Genomic DNA, 23,405 nt, shown 5'->3' with positions numbered 1-23,405 from the left:
ACGCCCCGGGACCCCCGCAGGCCGCGCGGAGGGGCGCGCTCACGTCCATCCGGGGGGCGCGCGCAGGGCTCCCGGGCCGCCGGGACCCCGGCCCAGCCAGGCCGCGCGGACGCGGCGCCGCCCCCCGCGCACTTGGTTCGGCCCGCAGGCCCCGCCCACTTCCGGGTTCGAGCGCCGGGGCCCGCATGGCGGCCGGCACGCGCCCGGCGGCCGGACCTCGGTCCGGTTCGAGCGCCATGGCCCAGTGGAGGAAGAAGAAGGGGCTCCGAAAGCGCCGGGGCGCGGCCTCCCGGGCCCGCGACAGCGACTCGGAGGACGGCGAGTTCGAGATCCAGGCGGAAGATGACGCCCGGGCGCGGAAGGTAGGAGCGCGGGGCCCGAGGAAGGCCGGGGCCCGGCGGCCCCCGCGGCCTCAGTTTCCCCCGGCGCAGGGCGGCAGGGGTCGCCGGGCGAGCCCCGGGCCTCAGCTCCGCCCGCCCGGCTCGGGGCCGCCGCTGTCATCGCGGGGGCCGCAGCCCCCGGCTCCCCGCGCCCGGGGCCCGCCGGCCTGCCTCCGGGGCGCGCCTCTCATTGGCTGCCTCGGCCCGCGGAGGCGGGCCTCAGTTCCCAGCCAGCCAATGAGAAGTGGGAATGCAGAAGGTTGGATTTGGAGTTTGGAGCAGGTTTTAGGAGGTGGAATAAAGGAGAGGCCGGAGCCGGTGCTGGGGACAGTGACGTCCCCAAACTCCTGGGGAGCTAATAATAAGTTAAACTTGTATTCGTTGGCCATTTACTACGTGTCATGCTCCCTGCCGAGGGTTTTACAAGCCGTATCGTGTAGCCCTAGCAGCAATCCTATGACCAAATACTGTTAGCCCCGTTTTCTTGAGGAGACCGGGGCCTAGATGGATTAAGAAACTTGGCCGAGCCGGGCGTGGCGGCGCGCGCCTGTGATCCCAGTACTTGGGAGGCTGAGACACGAGGATCTCGGGCTCACTGCCAGCCTCAGCTACCTAGGCCCTCTGCAACTTGGTGAGACCCTGTTTCAAAATAAAGAATAAAACATAAGGCCGGGGCGTAACTCGTAGGTAGAATACCTCTGGGTTCAGTCCCCAGTACCGCAAAAAAAAAAAAAAAAAAAAAGAAAGAAACTTGACTAAGTTGACTAAGTGGAATGTGGTGGCACATGTCAGTAAGCCCAGTCCGAGGGAGGCTGACACAAGACGATCGCAGGTTTGAGGACAGCCTCAGCAGTGTATCAAGACTCCACAGCCTGCCGAGACCCTGTCGCTCAGAGGTCGAATGCTCCTGGGTTCAATCTCCAGCACCACCAAAGGAAAAGAAAAAGGCAGTATGTATCATCAGGAAGTTGGACTCACATCTCATTCTTTGATGAGCCAGGGAAGGTTTTTTTTTTTTTTTTTTTTTTTTTTGGAGGTGCCGGGGATGGAACCCAGAGGCTTTATACCTTTGGGCTACACTCCCAGACCTATTTTGTATTTTATTTGGAAACAGGGTCTCACTAAGGTGCCGAGAGCCTCACTAAGTAGCTGAGGCTGGCTTCGAACCTGTGTGATCCTCCTGTCTCAGCCTCCCAAGCGCGGGGATTACAAGCGTGCGCCACCACGCCCGGCCAGGGAAGGTTTTGAGGGTGGCTCCACAGGCAGACAGCAGGTGGCCCTTCTCACATTCTTCAGCTTCTATTCCTGGGGTACAATCCACACTTAGCCACTCAGCCTGTCTGCAGAGCCCGCTCGCCGCCCTGCCCCCCCTCCTGTCCTGGCCTAGACCCAGAGAACCTGTTAGCCAAGAAGTGATGTGATCCAGGGGGCGAGGACAGCCCTCCTGCCCCTGGTGGTCTGGTTGAGCCTGGAGTGATGCTTCCTCTCTGTCCTTTTCTTCCAGTTGGGACCTGGCAGACCCCTGCCTGCCTTCCCCACCTCGGAGTGCCCCTCGGACGTGGAGCCGGACACCCGGGAGATGGTGCGGGCTCAGAACAAGAAGAAGAAGAAGTCCGGAGGCTTCCAGTCCATGGGTGGGTGAGCGAGCAGGCTGCAGCAGCTTATCCTGCCTTCTGCACTCAATTGCTCCTGTCTGCTCCGGGCCCCGCACTGTGGGAGGTGTTGGGTGGACTGAGGCCCCAGACGGGGTCTCCAGGGAAGTCGGGACAACAGGCCTGACACAAAGTGGGCAGAAATGGTGACCCTGGCGTCCGTGGACTCAAACCAGAATCCAAATAAGACTTGACTCTGACGTCTCGCTCCGTCTCCCGGTTTCTGTTCCATTGATTTCTGTTTTCTCGCCTTCTGCCCTGTCGATGAACCTGTCCTACGTCCTGGAACGCGTCCTGCGGCTGCCGTGGGCCTCCCTGATTGCTCCCCCGTCTCTCCCAGGCTTTAGCTACCCCGTGTTCAAAGGTATCATGAAGAAGGGTTACAAGGTGCCGACGCCCATCCAGAGGAAGGTGAGGGTGGTGGCTGGGCAGGGTGGGGGGTCTCTGTCCTCCTGTCTACCCCAGGGGCAGCCGCCATTCGGTCCATCTCCCACATCTCCCTTCACTCCGCCAGAGGCCCCACGTAGCTTACCCATTGGAGAAAGCTCGGCCCGACAGTGTGTGGGCTGAGCCGGCAGCCCGAGCTGGCTTGCGTCCAGAAGGCAGTGGCAGCGGGGCCAGGAGTTGGGGGTGGTGCACCCCTCCCTGAGGTGTGCAGGCAGCTGTTTGTAAGAAGGGGATCGGGTTCACTGAGACCCCCTGGTGGCCCACCGCACTCCCCAGGGGGCGTGGGTGCGGGACCTGACCCCTCCCCTGGCCTGTGTGTGCAGACCATCCCGGTAATCCTGGACGGCAAGGACGTGGTGGCCATGGCCCGCACGGGCAGCGGCAAGACGGCCTGCTTCCTCCTGCCCATGTTCGAGCGGCTCAAGGCCCACAGCGCGCAGGCGGGGGCCCGCGCGCTCATCCTCTCGCCCACCCGGGAGCTGGCCCTGCAGACCATGAAGTTCACCAAGGAGGTGCCCGGGCAGGGCTGGGGGCCGGGGCAACGGGCGCGCCTCGGACCAGGCAGGGAGGCGGGTAGGCTGCCATCTGACCCCCACCCTCGCTCAGCAGCGTCTGTCTGTCTGTCTCTCCCCACAGCTGGGCAAATTCACCGGCCTCAAGACAGCCCTGATCCTGGGCGGAGACAAGTAAGGGTCCCCTAGGCCGCACCCCTCTCGCCCCTTGCCAGCAGGCTCCAAGGCTCTCCAAGGACAGGATTGATTGAGCCGTGTAGCTTGTTAGTACTGGCAGCCCCTCTGCATGTGGAATACTGAAATATGCAGAGAGGTTCTGAGGCTCCCGAGAGGAAGGGCTGGGCTCAGGGGCCAGCCAGACCCCGGGCTGTGTGGGTGTCGGACCCTGGGGTGTTCAGACCCCAAGTAGCGCGAGTGAGTAATGTTCGGATTTGCAGGCTGTGGTGATCCCTGCCGGCTGCTCCATCCCTCCGAGGCACGCCCATGTCACCCTGGAGCCAGGTGGTGATGCCGGGGTCACAGCGCCTTCTCCCGTCCCACCCGGCCCATAGCTGCACCCTCCCTGAGCTGCACCCCCAGCCCTATTTTTTATTCTTTATTTTGAAACAGGGTCTCATTGGGTTGCAAAGGGCCTCACTAAGTAACTGAGACTGGTCATGTACCTGCGATCCTCCTGTCTCAGCCTCCCGAATGCTGGGATTGTGAGCGTGCGCCACCGCACTCGGCTTTTTTTTTTTTTTTTTTTTTTTTTTTTGCGGTACTGGGGATGGAACCCAGGGGCATTCTACCTCTGAGTTAGACCCTCCATCCCTATTTTTTGTTCTTTATTTTGAAACAGGGTTTCAGTTGCAAAGGGCCTCACTAAGTAGCTGAGGCTGTCCGCGAACTGTGACCCTTCTATCTCAGCCTCCCGAATGTGCGCCACCACGCCCGGCTCGGGCAGCCCCTTCTTTGTCTTCTCTCTGGATGCCACTGTTAACAGTCACTCTGCGTCCTGAGAGTTTTGCTTTGCAAAGCTTTTGCCCGTGTTGTGATTTCTTATCTCTGTAGTGAGGCCTGGCCTTCCTACGCTACCCCTGACCCAGGATCCTGGCTCCGAGGTGTCTCGGGTGTTTAACAGGAGGACTAAAGTTAGAGATCTGTGCCCAAAAGTTTGGGCTTTTTTGTATTGTTTTGGTCCTGGGGATTGGACCTAGGGATATTCTACCTCTGACCTACACTCCCAGCCCTATTTAGTTTTAAACAGGGTCTTGCTAAGTTGCCGAGGGTCTAGTTGAGTTGCTGAGGTCGGCCTCAAACCTGCAGTTCTCCTGTCTCAGCCTCCCAAGTACCCGGATTTCAGTGCGCCACCACTCCCGATTTGCCTAGAAGGTTTAAGCACTGGAATTTAGCGATAAGGGAATTTGTGGTCTAGTTGAAGCTGGCGGTTTCAGGGAAAGGCACTAGGTGGCGCTGTGGGCCAAAGGTGGAGGGAACAGGGCGGGTTTGTGGTTGAGCCTCTTAGAGGAACTTTTGGGGTAATAATTCTTGAGCATGTCTGAACTTGTACCTTTGGTCAAGGCGATCGTTGTGTAGTGTCCCAGCAGTAGCCTTTCCTCAGTCCTAAGCCTGGGTTCTGCGTTCCTGGGCGGGGGGCGCGCGCTGGGCGTTTGGTCGCGGGAAAGGACACTAACACGCCTGCTCTGTTGAGCCGACCCCCTTCTCCGCAGGATGGAGGACCAGTTTGCCGCCTTGCACGAAAATCCCGACATGTGAGTTCGTGGGCCAGGGAGGGCGCTCTGGGCTCCGTCCTCAGATGGCCAGTGCCTGGGGGGCAGGGGGGCCTGGGGGTGGCGCTGGCCCCGGGATGACCTGGCCTGGCACCCCCTTCCAGAATCATCGCCACCCCCGGGCGGTTGATGCACGTGGCTGTGGAGATGAACCTCAGGCTGCAGGGCGTGGAGTACGTGGTGTTCGACGAAGCCGACAGGTGCGTGTCGGGGCGTCCCGAGCGCCGGCAGGGCCGTCGCAGGCCGGGGAAGCGCGGGCAGGGAGAGTCAGCCGGGAGGAGGCGGCGCTGTCCAGAGGGGCCCAGGTGTGGGCTGCAGACACGGCCTGGCCAACACTTATTAATTTTATTCTTTTATTTTGAAGCCGGGTCTCAGTGAGTTGCAGAGGGCCTCACTAAGTCACTCTGGGGCACCTTGGGCCAACACTTACTCATTTCACATTTTAGGAGTGGTTTTTTTTTTTTTTTGCAGTACTGGGGATGGGCATTTTGCCTCTGAGCTACACCGCAGCTCTATTTATTTTTATTTTGAAACAGCATCTCGCTCTGTTGTAAAAGGCCTCACTAAGTAGCTGAGGCTGTCCTCGAACTGCAATCCTCCTGTCTCAGCCTCCCGAATGCTGGGATGACAAGCGTGGGCCACCACGCCCAGCTTAGGAATATTGATAACAATAATTAAAGTTTAGCCGGGCGTGGTGGCGCACGCTTGTCATCCCAGCATTCAGGCGGCTGAACCAGAGGATCATGGTTCGCGGACAGCCTCAGCTACTTAGTGAGGCCCTCTGCAACTCAGTGAGACCTGGTTTCAAAATAAAAGAATAAAATAGTGCGGAGGGTGTAACTCAGAGGTCAAATGTCCATGGGTTCTACCCCCTAGACCCACCAAAAAAAAAAAAAAAAAAAGAATAAAAAATAGGGCAGGGGGTGTAGCTCAGAGGTCAAATGCCCCTGGGTTCCATCCCCAAACCTGCAAATAAAAAAAATAAAAATTAATACCTGCTTTTTTTTTTTTCTGGTACTGGGGATTGAACTCAGGAGTATTCTACCTCCAATATACACCCTCAGCCCTGTTTATTTTTTTTATTTGGAAACAGCCTCCCTAAGTTGCTGCGGCTGGCCTCAAACCTATGACCTTCCTGTCTCAGCCTCCCAAGTACTAGGATTTCAGGTGTGCTCCACCACGCCTGGCATCATCTGCTTTCAAAGAGATTCTTAAAAATAGCACAAAGTCCGGAGCATGGACTTGGGGACCAGGTGGGGAGGATCAGATCCCAGCTCTAAGCCATGGGCGACCTAGGCCGAGGCTGCTGCTTCTACAGAGGCAGAGGGACGGCGCTCACCCCAGGGTGCCGTGGGACTAGAAGTCTGAGACTTGCAGAGTCCCGAGGCCGCTGCTTGGTGCAGAATGAGGGTCGCTCTGTGAGCTCAACATGGGTCTGCAGGAAACTCAGACCACGGCGGGATTTCAGGGTCAGCCCGCTGTGGTGCTGCCTGCCTGTGATCACGGGATTTGAGAGGCTGAGCTAAGAGGATCACGGGTTTGAAGCCTGCCTCAGCAATTTACTGAGGCTTTCGGTAGCTTAGCGAGACCCTGTTTTCAAATAAAAAAGGGCTGGGCTGTGGTGTAGCTTGGAGGTAGAATGCCCTGGGTTCAGCCCCCAGCAACACACACACACACACACACACACACACACACACACACACATTAAATTAAAAAGATTTTCAAAGCCGGCCACGGCAGTATGTGTGTGTAATCCCAGGACTTGAGAGGCTGGGACAGCAGGATCACAGGTTCGCGGCCAGCCTCAGGTACTTCGTGAGGCCCTCTGCAACTCAGTGAGACCCTGTTTCAAAATAAAGAATAAAAATTAGGGCTGGGGGTGTAGCTCGGAGGTAGACTGCCCGCCAGGGTTTTATCCCCAGTACCAAAAAAAGAAAAAGAAAGAAAGAAAGAAAGAAAGAAAGAAAGAAAGAAAGACAGACAAGAGACACGTACCACAGGAGCTGTGGATGAGGGCCGCCTTGGGGACCCCCGGCTCCAGCCCTCCTCCCCTCCCACCCAGGCTCTTTGAGATGGGGTTTGCTGAGCAGATACAGGAGATCATCGGCCGCCTCCCTGGGGGCCACCAGACGGTGCTGTTCTCCGCCACACTGCCCAAGCTGCTGGTGGAGTTTGCCCGGGCTGGTGAGTGGGCGGGGGTGCTGGGCGCAGGGGGGTCTGGCCCGCCCCTCGGTGACCCCACTCCGGGGCCCCGCCCCTCCGTGACCGCCTCTGGCCTCCCTGCCCCACAGGCCTCACGGAGCCCGTGCTCATCCGGCTGGATGTGGATGCCAAGCTCAGCGAACAGCTCAAGGTGAGGCCTGCGGGCGGCAGGGTGGGCCCTGCAGGTCCACGGCCGGGACCCCAGAGCCCACCGGCCGCCCCTGTCCCCACAGACCTCCTTCCTCCTGGTGCGTGAGGACACCAAGGCCGCCGTGCTGCTGCACCTGCTGCGCACCGTGGTGCGGCCCCAGGACCAGACAGTGGTGTTTGTGGCCACAAAGCACCACGCCGAGTACCTCACGGAGGTGAGCAAGGCTGGGAGATGGGACGGCGGAATAAACCCTTCATCCTGAGCCCGGAGCCCACTTCCGAGTGTGGCCAGCAGAGGGCAGCACTGAGGCGGCCCGGCCTCCTGGGGCAGGCGGACAGCCAGCAGCTCCTTTTTCCTTTTATAATGAGAAATTTCACCTACTAAAGACAGAGAGTGCAGTGACTGCATTACCTAGGAACCATTACTACTCTCAAGCCCTGGCCAGTCTTGATCCGTCTGTGTTCCCCTTGTATCCGGGCTGTTGTGAAGCGCCTCCCCGCCGTCCCGTTGATTTTCAGTGTGCAGTGTGATTGACCTTTTAGAATTGAGGCCTGATGCGTGTGCAGCGAGCTGCGTAACGTGCCCTTAGCGGACGAGGGCAGCTCGGTGCCTTTGGCAAAGGCGCTGCCCACGTGCCGTCTGCAGGGCGAGGCGTGGGGAGTCCCGAGGCTCATGGCAGCCGCCCCCGGGCTCGGCCATCTGAGGCCGCAGCTCGCTGGCCCTCGTTGACGCGCACACATGGCGGGGCTCCAGCGAGTGAAGCCCGGTCTACTCTAAAGAGTGGCGGGCACGTCAGGCCCTCCGCCCTAGGCTCCCTTGTGAGTGCTGTGTACGCGTTAACTGGTCCTCATAACAGCCACTGAGGAGCGGGCTTCTCCCGTGGATAGCTGGGGAAACTGAGGCTCGGGCACTTGCCTGATGGGGATGCGGCTTGTGCCCGAGGGCGTATTTACAGCGCCCCCCTGCGCACCAGTCTCCTCTGAAACCCAGACGGCCCTGCAGGGGCTGGAGGTGGTGGGAAGAGGCCGCTGGGGCCCCTGAGCCGAGCTGGGCTTCAAACCCATGGCCTCAGGCCACCTCACCACCTCCTGCCTCCCTGCAGCTGCTGACAGCCCAGCGCGTGAGCTGCGCCCACATCTACAGCGCCCTGGACCAGACGGCGCGCAAGATCAACCTGGCCAAGTTCACGCACGGCAAGTGCTCGGCCCTCATCGTGACGGACCTGGCCGCCCGCGGCCTGGACATCCCGCTGCTGGACAACGTCATCAACTACAGCTTCCCCGCCAAGGGCAAGCTCTTCCTGCACCGCGTGGGTGAGGGCGGGGCCGTGAGGGGTGGGGCTCGGAGACCATGCCCTCCGGGCTGCCTGATTCGAGCGGTGGGACTGTTGCGGTCAGGACGGCCCCAGGCCTCCTGTGATTGTGCAGCCTTGACTATTTCTTGGGGGGCATTCCCCAAGGTGGGGTGCTAAGGACTCAGTCCTGATAACAAGCAAGGGTTGCCTCCCTCCTGCGGGTGAGCCATCAGACCATGACTGACCGTGCCCTTCCAAAGTGGGGGCCGCGGCTCGGGGGTGCAGGGCTGGCTCAGAGACAGGCTGAACTCGGGTCCTTTCCTTTGCTTACACCTGACCCTTTCCTCCCGAAGGCCGTGTGGCCCGGGCCGGCCGAAGCGGCACGGCCTACTCCTTGGTGGCCCCAGACGAGGTCCCCTACCTGCTGGACCTGCACCTGTTCCTGGGCCGCTCCCTGAGCCTGGCCCGGCCCCAGGAGGAGACAGCGGGTGAGTGGGGCTGGGTAGGCCCCGTCCCTGCAGTGCCCGGTGGGGTGGAGCTGCCGGTGGGGTGCAGCCCCGCCTGGCTTTGGGAGGAGACAGGCTGGATCCCCCAACACTGCCCTTAGTGCTGGCGGTACATAAACGGCCGCGTCGCCGTGGCCCCCTGGGCTTTACTTGCAAACTGGGGTGCGGGCCTGGCTCATCGCCGGCTTCGTGGCCCGGGCCGGGGGCAGCCGCCGCAGGAAGCCCCTCACTGTCCCGGGCGGGCAGGTGCTGTGGGCGCGGACGGCGTGCTGGGCCGGGTGCCGCAGAGCGTGGTGGACGACGAGGACGGCGGCCTGCGGAGCTCGCTCGAGGCGTCGCTGGAGCTGCGGGGCCTGGGCCGCGTGGCCGACAACGCGCAGCTGCAGTACGTGCGCTCGCGGCCGGCGCCCTCGCCTGAGTCCATCAAGAGGGCCAAGGAGCTGGACCTGGCGGCCGTGGGCCTGCACCCGCTCTTCAGTGAGTCCCACCGGCGCGGGCTGGCGGGGGGCGGCGGGGGGCCCTGTGGACAGTGCCCGGCTCACGCCGCCCTCCCTGCCAGGCTCGCGCTTCCAGGAGGGGGAGCTGCAGCGGCTGCGGCTGGTGGACAGTATCAAGAACTACCGCGCCCGGGCGGTGAGTGGGCCTCCCTCCTGGCGGCAAGCGCAGAGCGCCGGTGCCGCCTCCGGGGAGGGATGCGGGTGGGCAGGAGGGACTCGCGCCGGCAGGCAACAGACTCGGTTTCCCTCTGCAGACCATCTTTGAGATCAACGCCTCCAGCCGGGACCCCAGCAGCCAGATGATGCGCGCCAAGCGAGAGAAGGACCGCAAGGCCATCGCCAGCTTCAGGCAGGGGCGGCAGGAGCGGCAGGAAGGCCTGGCAGGCGCAGGCCCGGGCTGCCCGGTGCCGCAGGAGGAGCCCGAGCAGGCAGAGGAGGACGCGGGAGGAAGCGTGGAGGACACAGGAGGGAGCGTGGAGGTACAGGCCGCACCCCGGAGCCCCTGAGTTGGGCCTGGGGGGGGGGCGTGGGAGAGTCCCAGCCACAGCCTCTGCTTCCCGGCCTGCAGGATAGGACCTTGTAGCCGGGCACGGTGGCGCCCACCTGTGGTCCCAATACTTTAGAGGCTGAGGTAGAAAGGATGTAGATTGAAGGACAGCCTCGGCAACCTAGAAAGACCCTATTTCAAATCAAAAAATAAGAAAGGCTGGGGGAGCTGGACGTGGTGGCGCACCCCTGTAATCCCAGTACTTGGAGGCTGAGATAGCAGTTTCCTGGCCAACCGCAGCAACTTAGCAAAAACCTGTTTCAAAATAAAAGACAAGCCGGGCGTGGTGGCGCACACTTGTCATCCCCGCGCTTGGGAGGCGGAGACAGGAGGATCGCGCAGGTTCGAAGCCAGCCACGCGCTGGCTTAGGAGACCCTGTTTCCAAAATGAAAATGTAAAAATAGGTCTGGGAGTGTAGCCCCGAGGTAGAAGGGCTTCCAGGAACCCCAGTACCACCAAAAAAAAAAAAAATAAATAAATAAAAGACAAAAGCCAGGTGTGGTGGTACACATTTGTAATTCCAGGAGTTGGGAAGCTGAGACGGGAGGCTCGCGGGTTTTCAGCCATTGGCTAGCCTCAGCTACTTAGGCCCTCTGAAACTTAGTAAGACCCTGTTTCAAAATAAATAATAGAAAATAGGGCTGGGAGTATAGTTCAGAGGTAGAATGCCCTGATTCCATCCCTGGTACCAAATAATAATAATAATAATTATGATAGGAATATTTTACGCATCCATCCCTCATGAAACCCAGCAGACACTGACGTCCTCAGCAGGTCTGGGGCATCCAGCACTTCCGAGTTTCGTAGCCCATGGGGTCTCCACGCCCACACACAGGCCCCTGGGAGCCCTGGGCCCCTCAGCTCTGGCTGCGCACAGGGCTGACGCTGGGCCTCCTGCCTGCCAGGACGTCTTCGCAGAGGTCGTGGGCCAGAAGCGACGCCGGAGGCCGGGGCCTGAGGGAGGGGCCAAGAGGCGGAGGGAGGAGGCCCGGCAGCGGGACCAGGAGTTCTACGTCCCCTACCGGCCCAAGGACTTCGACAGCGAGAGGGGGTGAGTGGCACTGGACCCTGTGGGCAGGCGGGGCTGGGCCCCATCTGCCCGGCCTTACCCACCCTCCCTTGCAGCCTGAGTGTCGGGGGTGCCGAGGGGGCCTTCGAGCAGCAGGTGGCCGGCGCCGTCCTCGACCTGATGGGGGATGAGTCGGGGAACCTGAGCAGAGGCCGGCAGCAGCTCAAGTGGTGAGTGCCCGAGTGTGTCCCGGGGGGCGTCCAGGGACACCGAGGCCCTGGACCCTGCGCAGTGGGATGGGAGGTTCACACCGCGGGGCGCGGGGATTCTGACCCGTCTGCTGGCTGGCCTCTCTAGACGGGCTTCGTGACCCATTTTGTTCATGAGCATTCTGAGGTGACGCCACCTGGGTCTCAGCGGGGCGGTGGGCACGGGGACGTTCCAGAAGGCCTGACCCGCCCGAGGCTGGTGCCAGCCAGGGCCCCCAACTCCCTCCGGAGCCCTGGCGGCCAGAGGAAGGGGGACAGGCGGGGTCGGCCTTTATCGAGCCCCTGTCAAGTGAGGGGGAAGGACCAAGGGGCAAGCGGACATCGCAGGCCCCGCCTCCAGCTGCCCCCATTCCTTCCCCTGCCGCAGGGACCGGAAGAAGAAGCGCTTTGTGGGGCAGTCGGGACAGGAGGACAGGAAGAAGATCAAGACCGAGAGCGGCCGCTACATCAGCAGCTCCTACAAGCGAGACCTGTATCCCGCAGCGCTGGGGAGGCGCGGCCCTCTGCAGCCCAGGCAGTGGGGCCGGCTCGGGGTGGGCGGGGCTGGAGGGCGGGGCTTCCAGGGTGACTCCTGTCAGAGCTAGAAGGGGCGGGGCCAAGCTCCCGGGGTGGGCGGGGCTGGAGGGGCGGGGCCGGGTGCTTCCAGGAGGCACCTGTCAGCCAGGGGCGGGGCCATAGGGGGCGGGGCAGGTGCTTCCAGGACTGCTACTGTCAGGAGGGGCGGGGCCAGGCCCCCAGGGTGGGCGGAGCCGGGATTCTTCTAGGAGGGCTCCTGGGTGGGCGGGGCCAGAGGGGCGGGGCCAGGGTGCTTTCAGGACAGCATAGGGCCAGGAGGGGCGGGCCCGGGCTGCTGGGTGGGCGGGGCCAGGCTGCTTCCCGCAGGTCCTGTGGGGGTCTGGCTACTGGGGGGCCAGGACCTACCCCCTTCTGATCAGGTGCCGCTCGGAGTTTCCTTAACTCCTTGTCCCAGATACCAGAAGTGGAAACAGAAACAGAAAATCGATGATCGCGACTCCGAGGAGGAAGGGCCGTCTGGCCAGCGAGGCCCCCGCAGAGGTGGGAAGCCCGGTCGTGGCCCAGGTGAGAGCCGAGCGGGGAGCGGGTCGTGCAGGGGGCAGGACGGGCGCAGAGAGGTGCAGCCGCTCACGGCCCAGAGCTGGGCATCGCCAATCCCTCTCAGCGCCCCTGCCCACGTCGCCACACACAGCGGAGGCAGATCAGCGCCCTTCCCTCGTGGCCGCGTCCCCGGCCCCCCTGCACAGGTGGGGCGGGAGGGGCCGGCGGCCCTGGCATACAGTGGGGCGCCTGGCCGAGCTCATCCTGCAGGCCCTGCGGGGCTGGCCACGTCCCCTGCCTCTGAGCCTGCCCGTGGGGCTACTCGGCCCTATTCCTTCCCCTCTGCGCTGTCTGAATTAATTAATTAATTTATTTGTTTTGGACTGAGAAGCCCAGGAGGCTGTGCCTTTGAGCTACACCCCCACCCAGCCCTTTTAATTTTTAAAGTGTGAAACAGGGTCTCACTAAGTCGATGAGGCTGGCTTTGAACTCGCGATTCTCTTTTCTCAGCCTCCAGAGGCCAGGATTACAGGCATGGACCATCGTGTGTGTGTGTGTGTGTGTGTGTGTGTGTGTGTGTGTGTGTGTGTGTGTGTGTGTTACTGGGGATTAAACCCAGGGGCATTCTACCTCCAGGCTGCACCCCCAGCCCTGCTTTACTTTTTTCTGGAAATAGGGTCTCACTAGATTGATGAGAGCCTCACTACTTGCTGAGGCCGTCCTCAAACCTGCGATCTCCCAATCTCAGCCTCCCAAGTACTAGGATTACAGGCCTGCACCACTGTGCCCAGATTTTTTTTTTTTTTTTTTTTTTTTGCGGGTCTGAGGATGGAACCCAGGGGTGTTTGACCTCCGAGCTACACCCCCTGCCCTATTTTTTATTATTTTGAAACCGGGTCTCACTGAGTTGCAAAGGGCCTAAGTAGCTGAGGCTGTCTGAACTGCGATCCTCCGGTCTCAGCCTCCCAGATGCTGGGGTTACAAGCGTGCGCCACCACGCCACGCCCGGCTTCTTTTACCTTCCTCTTAAGCACCTAGTACAGATGCCAGCCACAGCGGTGGGCACAGATTAGCAGCGGGTGGGGGCGTGGCCTGGCCCTGGGAGGAGGGGTAGGGGCGTGGTCTGCGTCCCTGGGATGAGGGGTGGGGCATGGTCAGACAGGGGGCGTGGCCTGGCCCTGGGAGGAGGGGTAGGGGCGTGGTCTGCGTCCCTGGGAGGAGGGGCAGGGGCGTGGTCTGCGTCCCTGGGAGGAGGGGTAGGGGCGTGGTCAGTGTCCTGGGAGGAGGGGTGGGGGCGTGGCCAGAGGTGTGTGGTCTGTGCCCCTGGGAGGAGGGGGAGGGGCGTGGCCAGCGAGGGGCGTGGCCTGGGCCCTGGGAGAGGCGGCTCCCACTCCGCAGCCCAGAGGCGAGCTCCCGTCCCTCCCTCCAGCAGGTGCAGCCCCGCCCCGCAGCCCCGGCGCCCCCACGGGCCGCGTGCGCTCCGAGCTCAAGACCAAGCAGCAGATCCTGAAGCAGCGGCGCCGGGCGCAGAAGATGCGCTTCCTGCAGCGCGGGGGCCTCAAGCAGCTGTCGGCGCGCAACCGCCGCCGGGTGCAGGAGCTGAAGCGGGGCGCCTTCGGCCGGGGCGCCCCCTCCAGGAAGGGCAAGATGAGGAAGAGGATGTGAGGGCCAGGACCCGCCGCCGCGGCCCCAGCGTGGTCGGCATTCCCATGCAGGGCACCAGCGGGCGTCCTGAAGAGGCTGCCGGGGTGGGGCCGGGACAGCCGTGGCCTCTGCCTAGACCGAGACATTGCCGCAGGGTCCTGAAGGGTGCTCGGTGCGCCAGCAAAGCCGGGCAGCCCCAGACCCGCAGGGACAGCCCTGCGGCCGCCGTCCTCGCCCGCGTGCTGGGCTCAGAGGTCGGCGCCACGGGGTCTGGGCCGAGTGCCTCACGGCCCGAGAGGGTTTTAGTGTAATAAATCTTTATTGAGCACCTCTGGTGGTGCCGGGTCTGCATGGGGGCCGGAGGGAGAGGCCCTGCGCCATCCTCCCGGCTAACACGGCCGCGTGTCCCCATCCCGAGGCCACTTCGCAGCCATCTCTGAGCAGACGAAGAATGAGCCGCCGGTGGCCGCGGAGGGCGGGCAGGCCTGCGCCTCCGCCTGCCTCTGGCTCTCCCCGCCCTTGTGTCCTGAGAGTCAGATGCAGCCTCTAGCAGCTGGGACCCGGCAGAGTCCACCCGACATCGCTGGACGGTTGGCCGAGCGCTGGAGCGCTTCCCGGGCACGTCTGGCGGCAGCCCCAGGCCTTGTGGCGGGCGAGACGCCGGGCACTGGCCCCTCGTACCTACGCATCCCCACGGCCTGCGTCACTGAGTGCTGCCGCGTGCCCCTGTAACCTGCCGCCACACGGCAGGCACGGCGCCCATCCTGATGAGCAAACACGGGCAGGGGCCGCCGCACCCGCACCCACGGGAGGCCGGCCCGTCCCCACCGCTCACCTGGGTCAGGGCAGGGGGGCGGCAGGCTTGGGCTGCGGAAGGCTGGCCAGCGTGGCGGAGAGGTCGAGGACGCACAGCTTCACCTGGCACGGCACAGCAGGTCACCTCCGGCCACGCCACGAGTCCGTAACCAGACCCGTTCCCGCTTCCCCTGCGCGAGTTATTTGGAACCCTGGGACGCTCTGCCTCTGACCTGCGGACACCCCCCCCCCCGCCCTTTTTATTTTTTTATTTAGAAACAGGATCTCAAGTTGCTGAGGCTAGCTGGAACCCGTCCCACTTGTTAGTATTTTGCTTACGCTAGGCCTCCCGCTTTCTTTTTTTCTTTTTTTTTTTTCTTTTTCTTTTTTTCTGTGTGTGTGTGTGTGGGGGGGTATACTGGGGATTGAGCCCAGGGGCATTCTACATCTGAGCTACACCCCCAGCCTTATTTTTTTATTCTGTGTGTGTGTGTGTGTGTGTGTGTGTGTGTGTGTGTGTGTGTAGTGGCACTGGGGTTTCTGGAAGCCCTTCTACCTCCGGGGTACACTCCCAGACCTATTTTATATTTTTGAAACGCGGCTGGCTTCGAACCTGCGCGATCCTCCTGTCTCCGCCTCCCAAGCACGGGGATTACAAGCGTGGGCCACCACACCCGGCCTATTCTATATTTTGAAACAGGGTTTCACTAAATTGCAGAGGGCCGCACTAAGTAGCTGAGGCTTGCCGCTAACCTGTGACCCTCCTATCTCAAGCCTCCCAAGTATTGGGATTATAAGCGTGCACCACCTGGCTTCCATTTTTCTTTTTTCTTTTTTTTTTGCAGGTCTGGGGATGGAATCCAGGGGCATTCGGGTTCCGAGCTACACCCCCTGCCCTACTTTTTATTCTTTATTTTGAGACAGGGTCTCACTAAGTTGCAGAGGGCCTCACTAAGTAGTTGAGGCTGGCCGTGAACCACGATCCTCCAGTCTCAGCCTCCCGAATGCTGGGATGACAGGCGTGCGCCATCGCGCCCGGTGGCCCTTCTTCTTTCAATGCCCTGTATGCAGGCATCCTATAGATAGGACACTTACAAAAACTTACATCGAGCTGGGTGTGTTGGTGCACGTCTGTAATCCCACTACTTGGGAGGGAGACTGAGACAGGAGGATTACAGGTTGGAGGCCAGCCCTGGAAATTTAATAAGGCTCTTTGCAACCTAGCGGGACCCTGTTTCCAAATAAATAAAATCAGGCTGGGGATATAGCTTGGAAGTACAATGCCTCTGGGTTCAACCCCCAGTATTAATTATTAACTAATCGTGGGGCCCAACTGTGGAGGGGCTAACGGCCCTATGCCCGCCGTGGGCCTGCGTGTGCCCACAGGGTGTGCAGCGGCATCAGCGAATCTAACCGACCTCAAGGTGGCGCCAAAGGACACCTGGTTGTGGGTTCTTGGCCGCTGGCCAGCGCGAGTGGGCGGGGCCGGCTCCCTTATGCCCCCTCAAGGGCCCTGCTTTGGGTGCCCATTTTTGGTAGAGCTGCTTTCCTTCTGAGGTTTGCTTAGGTGACACCTGAGGGGGCACCAAAAAGGTGGTGAGCTCGCCACCATGTCTAGTTCCCAGAGGCGGAGCGTGGTGTGATCCCAGCAGCTGGGAGGCTGAGACAGGAGGATCGCAGGTGTCCGGCCCCTCCACACGGAGTGAGACTCTCGGCAACCTAGTAAGACCCTGCTTCAAAAGAAAAATAAGAGCCAGGCATGCTGGACACATGCTTGTAATCCCAGTACTCAGGAGGCTGGGACTGGAGGCTTGCAGGTCCATGCCCAGCCTCAGCTACTTAATGACACCCTTGGCGTCAACTTAGTGAGACCCTCTTTCAAAATAAAATAACAGCCGGGCGCGGTGGCGCACGCTTGTAATCCCTGCGCTTGGGAGGCAGGGACAGGAGGATGGCGCAGGTTCGAAGCCAGCCGCGTGCGCTGGCTTAGGAGACCCTGTTTCCAAATAAAAAAATGTAAAAATAGAAATAGGTCTGGGAGTGTAGCCCGGAGGTACAAGGGCTTCCAGGAACCCCAGTACCACAAAATAATAATAATAATAATAATAATAATAATAATAATAATAATAATAATAAATAAAATAACAAAATAAGGCTGGGGGTGTAGCTCGGAGGTAGAACACCCGTGGATTTAGTCCCCAGCACACACCACACACACACACACACACACACACACACACACGGAGCCACCTGCTTATAAACCTGTCAAACTGAGCAGAAGTCAAGCACAGTGGCCCCGCCTGCAAGTCCCAGTACTTGGGAGGCTGAAACAGGAGGATTGCAGACTCCAGGCCAGCCTCAGCAATATACCGAGACTCAGCAACCTAGGGAGACCCTGTTTTCAAAGCAAAAAATAAAAGAGGGCTTAGAGGTTTAGCTCAGAGGTGCAGTGCTACTGGGTCTAATATCCAGGACACCACACACACACACACACACACACACACACACACACACACACACTGAATGGAGAAAGCAGGTGTGCTTGATCCAAGTTGACACTTGGTGGCGCCATTGTGCAGAAATAAAGCTCCGTGCACCTGCTGCCCCACCTGCCCTCCTCCCGAGAGACGCTGGGGCCTGTTGGTCTTGTGCAGGGAGCAGAGGGCCAGAGATGAGTGAGACGTGCCCATCCACCTTCTAATTTCTTTCCTCCCTCCCCTCCTTTTCCTTCTTCTTTTTTTTCTTTCTGTGTGTGGTACTGAGCATGGAATTCGGGAGCACTCTACCTCCGAGCTACACACCCGCAGCCCTTTTTATTTTTATTTGGAAACAGTCTCACTAAGTTCCCAAGGGCCTTGCTAAGTTGCTGAGGCTGGGCTCAAACCTGCGACCCTCCTGTCTCAGCCTCCCAAGTCCTGGATTTCAGACGTGCACCAACACACCCAGGTCCTAATTTCCTGTTGACGATGTCTCCGGTTTATGCGGTTTGAGCCTGAGATAAAGAGGGACCCTGAGCGTGAGCCTACGGTGCCCGGACGTGGACGTGCCTGGGCTGGCATCCTGGAGCAAGGGGGTCCCCTGAAACCTGGGGGGAGCAGCTCTCTGCGGGACACAGAGCAGATCACGGAGTCAGGATGGATCCGCGCTGGGGCCTACACGGGGGCAAGCTCCTGTCCACAGGGGACCTGGCTTGACGGCCAGCTCCTCGGGCCCACGACTTAATCAGGGCTGGGCGCGTCCCGGGGAGGGGAGCCCACCTGCTCCAGCTGCCCCTCGGTGTCCTCCACGTCCAGGGCGGGCGGCTCCCTCAGGTGGCGGCCCACCAGCTGGAACAGGTACAGCACGGACATCCTGGCTCGGCCCAGGAGCAGGGTCTTCTCAGCCGCCGTGTTCTGGATCTGAATCCACTTGGACTCCTGGAGAGCCACCCGGCTCAGACACCCCAGGGCCCGGGGTCCCCCCAGGCACCTGCCGGGCGCGCTCAGGTGCCCCGGGGGACTGGCGCTGCGGGTGGCGCCGGCAGGGCGGCCCGGGGCCCGGGACCCCCCCCCCGGCGGGCGCGCGCGGCTCGTACCCACTGCAGCGCGCGCTCCCGCGCCGCCTCCAGCCGCTCCTGCAGCTGCGCGCGCCTCTGGCCCCGCGCCAGCAGCTCGTCCCGGCCCGAGGCCCGCAGCCGCCCCAGCCGCGCCCGCAGCGCCTCCAGCTCCGCCAGCCGCCCGCGCTCCGCCGCCCGCAGCGCCGCCCGCGTGTCCGCCAGGCCGCCGAAGCGCGCCACCAGCTCGGACACCTCCTGGAACTGGGGGGGGGGGACACTGCACCTCGGCCGGAGCGGGACGCACGAGCCCCCGCCCTCCGCGAGCCTGTTAACTAAATTTGCAGTACTGGGGGTGGGTGGACCCGGGGCGGTGCACCTCCCAGCTACACCCCCAGCCCTCATTTTTAGTCAATTTATCGATGTTATTTATTGACTTACTTTTGTGACACTAGGGATGGAACCCAGGGGCATTCTACCTCCGAGCTACACCCCCAGCCCGATTTCTTTTTCTTTTTCTTTTTCTTTCTTTTTTTTTTTTTTGCGGGTCTGGGGATGGAACCCAGGGGCATTCTACCTCCAAGCTACACCCCCCAGCCCGATTTTTTTTTTTTTTTTTTTTGCGGGTCTGGGGATGGAATCCAGAAGCATTCGATCTCCGAGTTACACCCCCTGCCCAATTTTTTATTCTTTTCTTTGAAACAGGGTCTCACTAAGTTTCAGAGGGCCTCACTAAGTAGCCGAGGCTGTCCGCGAACCGCGATTCTCCTGTCTCAGCCTCCCAAATGCTGGGATTTACAAGCGTGCGCCACCACGCCCGGCTGCCGCCCTATTATTTATCAAGACTGGGCGTGGTGGTGCACACCTGTGGTCCCAGTACTTGGGAGGCTGGGACAGGAGGGTCGCAGGTTCGAGGCCAGCCCATAGCGAGAGCCTCCAGCAACTTAGACCCGACTTTAAAATAAAAAATAAAACAGGGCTGGAGGTGTAGTTCAGAGATAGAACGGCCCTGAGTGCAATCCCTAGTACTAAAGACTGATTTTTCGGGACACTACCCCCACCCTGCACACGCACGCACGTATGCCACGCTGTATGACTCTGGGTGAAACTTGGCTTTCTGAAACCTGTCTCCCCATCTGTGAAATGGGTTAACAGCCACAGGACCCACTTCCCTGGGGGCCTGGGGGGTGAGCCGAGAACCGCGCGTGCCCGCGGCCCGCAGCGCGCGCTCCCGAGCGCCGGCGCGGCACACGGTCGGCGCCCAAGCCGGCGGCCGGGCCTCACCTCGGGCAGCTGCTCCAGCGCGCGCTCCAGCAGGCGCGCGCACGGCTCCAGGCGCTGCAGTCGCCGCTGCAGCCGGGCGCGCTCCCGCCGCAGCTCCTCCCGCTGCGCGCGCAGCCGCTGCGCCTCCGCCTCCTGCCGGCGCGCGCGCCCGCGCTCAGACGCCGCCCTGCGCCGCGCGCGCACGCGCCGGGCCTCGGAGTCCTGCGGGCGGAGCAGGTCAGGGCCCAGGCTCCCGCCCCGTCCTCGCTCCGCCTCCCAGGGGGCAGTGCGGCTGGTACCCACGCCGAGCATCACTAGGCCGTGTGTGTGTGTGTGTGTGTGTGTGTGTGTGTGTGTGTGTGTGTGTGTTACTGGAGACTGTCCCCAGGGGCGTTCTCCCTCTGTTTTTAATTTTAAAACAGGGTCTTAAATCCCAGCATTCGGGAGGCTGAGACAGGAGGCTCCTCGGCTCACCAACAGCCTCAGCTTTACTTAGCGAGGCCCTTCGCAACTCAGCGAGACCCTGTTTCAAAACAGAGAATAAAAAATAGGGCTGGGGGGTGTAGCTCGGAGGTAGAATGTCCCTGGGTTCCATCCCCAGTACCGCAAAAATAAAGTAAAAAGTAAATAAATAAATTTTTAAAAATAGTCAGGCGTGGTGGCCCGCGCTTGTAATTCCAGCATCCGAGAGGCGGAGACCAGAGGATCGCGGTTCGAGGCCAGCCTCAGCTACGTAGTGAGGCCCCTTCGCAACTCAGTGAGACTCTGTTTCAAAATAAAGAATAAAAAATAGGGTCGGGGTGTAGCTCAGAGGTAGAATGCCCCTGAGTTCCATCCCTAGTACCACAAAAATAAGAAAGAAAGAAAGAAAGAAAGAAAGAAAATAATAAAAAGGGGGGACTGGGGTGTAGCTTGGAGGCAGAATGACCCTGGGCTCCATCCCCAGTACCGTAAAAAAGAAAAATAAATAAATAAAAATAAAATCAGGCGGGGGGGGGGGGTGTAGCCCGGAGGTGGAATGTCTCTGAATTCAACTCCCAGTACCCTCCTAAAAAAAATAAAATAAGGGATCTTGCTAGGTTGCTGAGGGCCTTGCTGAATTGCTGAGGCTGGCCTTAAATCTGTGATCCTCCTGTGTCCGCCTCCCAAGTCCTGGGATTCCGGGAACGCGCTCACTTCTGCTATGCCTGCGGCTCAGTGGGCCCTTGGGTCCCCCCCCCAGCACCACCCACCTGCAGGAGCTTGTCGCAGGAGACGAAGGACTCCTTCAGCGCCTGGTCCCTCTGTCCCAGCTCTTCCCAGCGCTGCTGCAGGGCTGCCATGGTAGCCTGAAACTCCTGGGGTGAGCGGTAAGCGTGTCTGTGTTGGGGGTTCCGCCATCCCACGCTCTCAGGTTCACACCCAGCCCCTCCCACCCATCCATTGTTCCCCATCCTGCCGCTGCCCCCCACCCCGGCTCAAACCCATCCGTGGCTCCCACCGCCACCCCAGGAAGGAGCCCCCACTGCCACCCCTTGGCGGGAGCGCCGGTGTCCACGCCCTCCCTGACCGCCTATGCCACCCTCTCCTCCCTCCCGTCACTTGGCCATCTGTGCTCACTCTGAGACACATCTCACTAAGTTGCAGAGGCTGGCCCCGACCCTGCGATCCTCCTACCTCAGCCTCCCAAGTCCTGCAACTAGAGACCGCACATTTGTCTGGTTTTCTCTCTAGACCGTTAAGTGTCATGTGGGCAGGGAGCATGGCGACCCCTCCAGATCGCAAAGCGAGGCTGGCACAGAGGCGCTCCGGGTACACAGTTTTATTGGCATGGATGGCGGGCGTCACTTGCTCCCTCGATGAGGACAGCCGGGCTCAGCGTGGTCCCCGACAGACGTGTCTTAGACCTAAGGCGTTGGCTCCCTCCCCTCGCCACCCGCCTGCGGTCTGGGCTCCTGAGAAGCTCCCTCTGGACGCACCTCCTTCCGGGCCCGCAGGGTCCGGTCGGCGTCCGCCAGCTCCTGCTTCTTCTCCAGGAGACGCAGCACCGGCGGGCAGCGGCCCTCCCTCTGCTCCCGGGTCTTCCTGGGGGAGATGGGGGTGGAAGAAGCCAAGATGAAGATCCCCCAGCTCCCCATGGGGCCCAGAACGCCCCACCTGGATTTCCCGTCCATGCAATACTGAGTGCCGACCCCATCAGCACCTCCCAGGTGCCGAGGTGCAGCTGCTGGGGAGATGGCAGAGGCGGCCCCCCAGGAGTGAGCCCGCTGGGAGCCACAGAGAGCCCGGCTCCTGAGGACCGGGACCACAGGACGCTGCAGGCGCTAAGTGAAAAATGAGGGTAAGGGGAAACTCGTGTGTGTGTGTGTGTGTGTGTGTGTGTGTGTGTGTGTGTGTTACTGGGGATGCAACCCAGGGGCATTCTACTTCTGAGGTACACCTCAATTCTATTTTTTATTATTGATTATTGATCATTATTGATTTATTTATTGGTGGTACTGGGGGTGGAACCCAGAGGCTTTCTACCTCCGAGCTATACTCCCAGACCTATTTTATACTTTATCTGGAAACAGGGTCTCACTAAGTTGCCGAGGGCCTCACTAAGTAGCTGAGGCTGGCTTTGAACCCATGCGATCCTCCTGTCTCTGCCTCCCAAGCGCTGGGATTACAAGCGTGCCCCACCATGCCCGGCATCTATTTTTAATTCTTTATTTTTGCGGGTCGTGGTGGTGCATGCTTGTAATCCCAGCGCTTGGGAGGCTGAGACAGGAGGATTTTGATTCACCTACAGCCTCAGCTACTACTTAGTGAGGCCTTTTGCAACTCAGTGAGACCCTGCTTCAAAATAAAGAATAAAAAGTAAGGCAGAGGGTGTAACTCGGAAGTGGAATGCCCCTGGGTTCCGTCCTCAGTATCACACACAAAAAATATATATATATCATTTTTTTAAAGCCAGGCGCACACTTGTAATCCCAGTTTGGAGGGCTGAGACCGGAGGATCGCAGTTCTCAGACAGCTTCAGCTACTTAGTGAGGCCCTCTGCAACTTAGTGAGACCCTGTTTCCAGATACAAAAAACAAGAAAACTAAAAAATAGGGCTGGGAGTGTAGCTTTGAGGTAGAATGCCCCTGAGCTCCATCCCAGTACCGGGCGTGGGGGTGGGGGGTCTGGGAAGTAGAATGCCTCTGGGTTCACAGGAGTCAGGGGACGGCGCTGCAGGATAGTCACAAATGGCGCCATTCCGATGGGGAGGGGCCGTTCTGGGAAGAATTTGAGAGCAGAGCCAAGGGGGCCCTGGGGAGGATGGCGGCGGCGACCTGCAGGGGCTGGATGCTGCTCTGGGGGGGGGGCCCACAGATGGGGTGGGGGGCCAGCTCCCTGCTCGGCCAAGCTGAAGGGACACCTGGGGAGGGGGGTCCGGCAGCAGCGGCTGCCCCTCTCCAGCCCCAAGAGGGGAAGCGGAAAGGAGATTTTAATATCTCCCCGCTATTTTCCAGATGTTGAAACAGAGGTTGGGACCAGCGGTCACGCCGCCCGTAGTCCAGGGACAGAACCAGTCCCCGCCAGTCCTACAAGCGCAGATTCCCAGCTCACAGGACGATTCCTTGATTCCCAGGATTTGGTCTCCCTAGAGGTCCGCTGCGCTGGGGAGAGAGCGCAGGTCGAGACCTGGCCGCCCGGCTCGGCCCCAAGCAGCCCTGAGCCTTGGGGAGGTCACAGGGCCTCTGAGACCCTCGGTCTCTTCCTCCCCACCCTGAAATGCACAAAGGAGAGGAGACCAGGGGCTGGGGGAGAAGGGCCGGCGGCCTCCTTCCTCGGCCTCCCTGCCTCTGTGTCCACTCACGCGGGCAGCTTCTTTTGCAAAGCCAGTCGGAAATATTCCTCCCAGGGCAGCGCCAT

At 60.7% G+C, this 23,405-nt stretch overlaps 2 protein-coding genes across 3 annotated transcripts; one reads left to right on the top strand and one right to left on the bottom strand.

The window, feature by feature from the left end:
- Positions 1-185: 185 nt before the first annotated feature.
- Positions 186-13,957, top strand: DDX54 (DEAD-box helicase 54; the record flags this gene model as incomplete). Of its 2 annotated transcripts, none has more annotated exons than XM_080717965.1 (20): positions 186-362; positions 1,885-2,014; positions 2,373-2,443; positions 2,803-2,991; positions 3,116-3,165; positions 4,701-4,742; positions 4,865-4,960; positions 6,823-6,944; positions 7,052-7,113; positions 7,196-7,327; positions 8,216-8,426; positions 8,761-8,895; positions 9,160-9,390; positions 9,473-9,546; positions 9,665-9,889; positions 10,864-11,009; positions 11,084-11,197; positions 11,604-11,708; positions 12,207-12,316; positions 13,725-13,957. In XM_080717965.1, the coding sequence occupies 20 exons, from the start codon at positions 186-188 to the stop codon at positions 13,955-13,957; spliced, it is 2,655 nt and encodes an 884-aa protein (XP_080574091.1). The 2 variants fall into 2 exon arrangements, with proteins under 2 accessions (XP_080574091.1, XP_080574090.1); XM_080717964.1 differs by having other exon boundaries at positions 13,722-13,957.
- An 819-nt stretch (positions 13,958-14,776) lies between these two features.
- Positions 14,777-23,405, bottom strand: CFAP73 (cilia and flagella associated protein 73; the record flags this gene model as incomplete). The annotated part of the gene is made up of 9 exons (XM_080717768.1): positions 14,777-14,854; positions 17,989-18,147; positions 18,306-18,527; positions 19,548-19,748; positions 20,759-20,863; positions 21,485-21,590; positions 21,663-21,797; positions 22,734-22,883; positions 23,350-23,405. 9 exons carry the CDS (start codon positions 23,403-23,405, stop codon positions 14,777-14,779), a joined length of 1,212 nt encoding a protein of 403 aa, XP_080573894.1.

Source organism: Muscardinus avellanarius, assembly GCF_963383645.1.
Source record: "Muscardinus avellanarius genome assembly, chromosome: 21".
NCBI classification, from domain to species: domain Eukaryota; kingdom Metazoa; phylum Chordata; class Mammalia; order Rodentia; family Gliridae; genus Muscardinus; species Muscardinus avellanarius.
This window is presented reverse-complemented; position numbering and strand designations above follow the sequence as displayed.